This window comes from Echinops telfairi, unplaced genomic scaffold (genome assembly GCF_000313985.2).
Source record: "Echinops telfairi isolate 266 unplaced genomic scaffold, ASM31398v2 ScPeMD7_7469;HRSCAF=8507_0, whole genome shotgun sequence".
Classification (NCBI taxonomy): domain Eukaryota; kingdom Metazoa; phylum Chordata; class Mammalia; order Afrosoricida; family Tenrecidae; genus Echinops; species Echinops telfairi.
This window is the reverse complement of record NW_022111372.1, coordinates 70,381,182-70,383,313: the sequence shown is the minus strand read 5'-3', so window position 1 is coordinate 70,383,313 and position 2,132 is coordinate 70,381,182. Positions and strand designations below refer to the sequence as shown.

Sequence of the window (2,132 nt, the reverse complement as noted above, 5' to 3'; positions counted from 1 at the left end):
GTGAGCACAGTGATTGGATAGGAGGAAGGGTGGATGGAAATGCTTGGCTTTAATGATGGCAGGGTGAGGGGCTAGAGGTTGGCCTGAAGCTCGAAGCTCCCAGCTCCCAACCCACAACAGCCTGTTTTGGGGTCTTACTCCGTAATCACAGTCCCCTGTCCAGGGTTCCCAGCCAGCCCCACTACACCTCATTGGGGTCCTCCTGGTCGGCGTAGATGAGGAAACCTGTAAAGAGGCTGTCGGTCCAGTAGGGGTCGTAGAAGAGCCCGTTCTGCTCTGAGTAGAAGATCTGCAGCCAGACCTCGTCCCCCTCCTTGAGAGCCAGGATGGTGGAGCCCGAGGCCACGTCGTGGTTGCCCGTGTTGGCGTCGAAGGTCCGGATGCGGTACTGGCCATTGTGCACCAGGCCGATGGCCAGGTGCTTGTTGGCCAGCGTGATGTCGTACGTGAAGTAGTAGATGCCCGGCACGCCACACACGAACTTGCCACTGGACGCGTTGTAGTGGCCACCCTCGTTCATGAGGATCTTGTCAAACTTGATGGGCAGCCGCTCCCTTGGGTAGCTCTTGGTCACTGCCACCGAGAAGGCCGACTTGGCATGGCCACTGCCACAGCTGCAGGGGCCCGGCAGGCCGGGGTCCCCCTTCTTGCCCTTGGGCCCTTTCTTGCCTGGTGTGCCATGCTTTCCTGGGGTACCGCTCACCCCCTTGGGGCCTCGAGGGCCGGCCCGACCAATGGCCCCAGCTTTGCCCTTGGGCCCTGGCTTTCCCCGGTTACCTGTCCGGCCGGGTGCACCTGGAAGACAGAGCAGCTGGTGTTATCATGGAGCGCTAAGGCCATAGCTGGGGCTGCAGGTGTGGGCCTTCCATCCCAGGAGCAGGAGCCCCTGGATAATCGGGAAAACTGGAAGGCTTTACAGTTACATTGTTATGGGGTTCGAGTCCTGCTGGGATAACCTGGGGGGCCCTTTCCCAGCCTTATCTGAAAAGTGGGGCTCGCAGTGCACACCTTCCAGAATCAGGGAGGACCAGGGCACAAACAGTCACTTACAACAGGCCACATCCTTGCCTCTTCCGGCTTTCTGAGGAAGAGCCTGGCTTCCCTGCCAGACTCAGCCTTCACTGGGCGGTGCTGCAGTAGGTGGACTCCAAACCTCTGATCTAGAGCAACCCCAGCCAGCCAAGGGCACAGGGTCCCTGCCTACAAGCCCCAGAGTCTTAGTGCAGCACTGCTTGTCCTACCCAAAGCCTAGAACAAAGAAATGGCCACTCCAAAGGACTAGAAACCATGGTCTAGCTAAACAGCAGGATTCTGTGCAGCACTTAACAAAAAGATCTAGAGCCACTACCTGTAACTTTCTTTAAAACACGTGGCCAGAAGGACAGAGCAGGGAGACAAACTCTTCAGGTTAAAAGCAAACCACAAAGCTCCTCAAACATTTCTCCATCTTAATAAGGTCTCGTAGGGCTGCTATGAGTCAGAACTGACTCAATGGCAGTGAGTTTTGTTTTTGTATTAAGGTACTTGGTCTCATATGAATATGCAAGATAGACAATGTTTTAGGGTTTGAAACGACTATGTAATACATTCCACTTTCTCCACTTCCAAGATCCGGGAAATAGATGGCTAACTTTCAGGGCAGACTGCATGCCCGGTAGTAGCTGGATCACTGCTTACCAACTCCACTTACTGCCACGTGTCCGTTCCACTTGGAACAGGCCTGGAGGGCAGAGGAGAACTGACCCTGTGCATTTCCAAGACTGTACACCGTTACGGGAGCTGAAAGCCTCATCTTTCTCCTGTGAGTTCGAATTGCTCACCTTGCAGTTAGCAGCCCAACACATAACCCCCTATGCCACCAGGCGCCTATCTATCTGTAAATACATAAGAAAAGGCTGCAAAGGACACATATTTATCCAATTAATAGTGGTTGTCTCTGGAGAATGAAGGGTAGATGGCAAGGGATAAGCAAACAATTTTGCTTTATTTTTATTTGAATATGTTGCAATGAAGATGTATTCATCCATTACTTATGCAATTAGGAAGAACGAGGGAGGGGAGGAGGATAAAACTAAGCCAGGTCACAAAGGTGCTCTTGGGAGAAATGAAAATAAACACAAGGTGGGAGGAGT

General features: G+C 53.1%; 1 protein-coding gene across 1 annotated transcript in view; it reads right to left on the bottom strand.

The window, feature by feature from the left end:
- Positions 1-30: 30 nt before the first annotated feature.
- The window catches only part of C1QTNF2 (C1q and TNF related 2), a 28,167-nt gene continuing 26,065 nt past the window's right edge, over positions 31-2,132 (bottom strand). Inside the window, exon 3 of the mRNA XM_004696764.2 lies at positions 31-795. Coding sequence (XP_004696821.1) covers positions 182-795 — 614 coding nt within the window. The 3' untranslated portion in view covers positions 31-181. The remainder of the gene's footprint in view (positions 796-2,132) is intronic.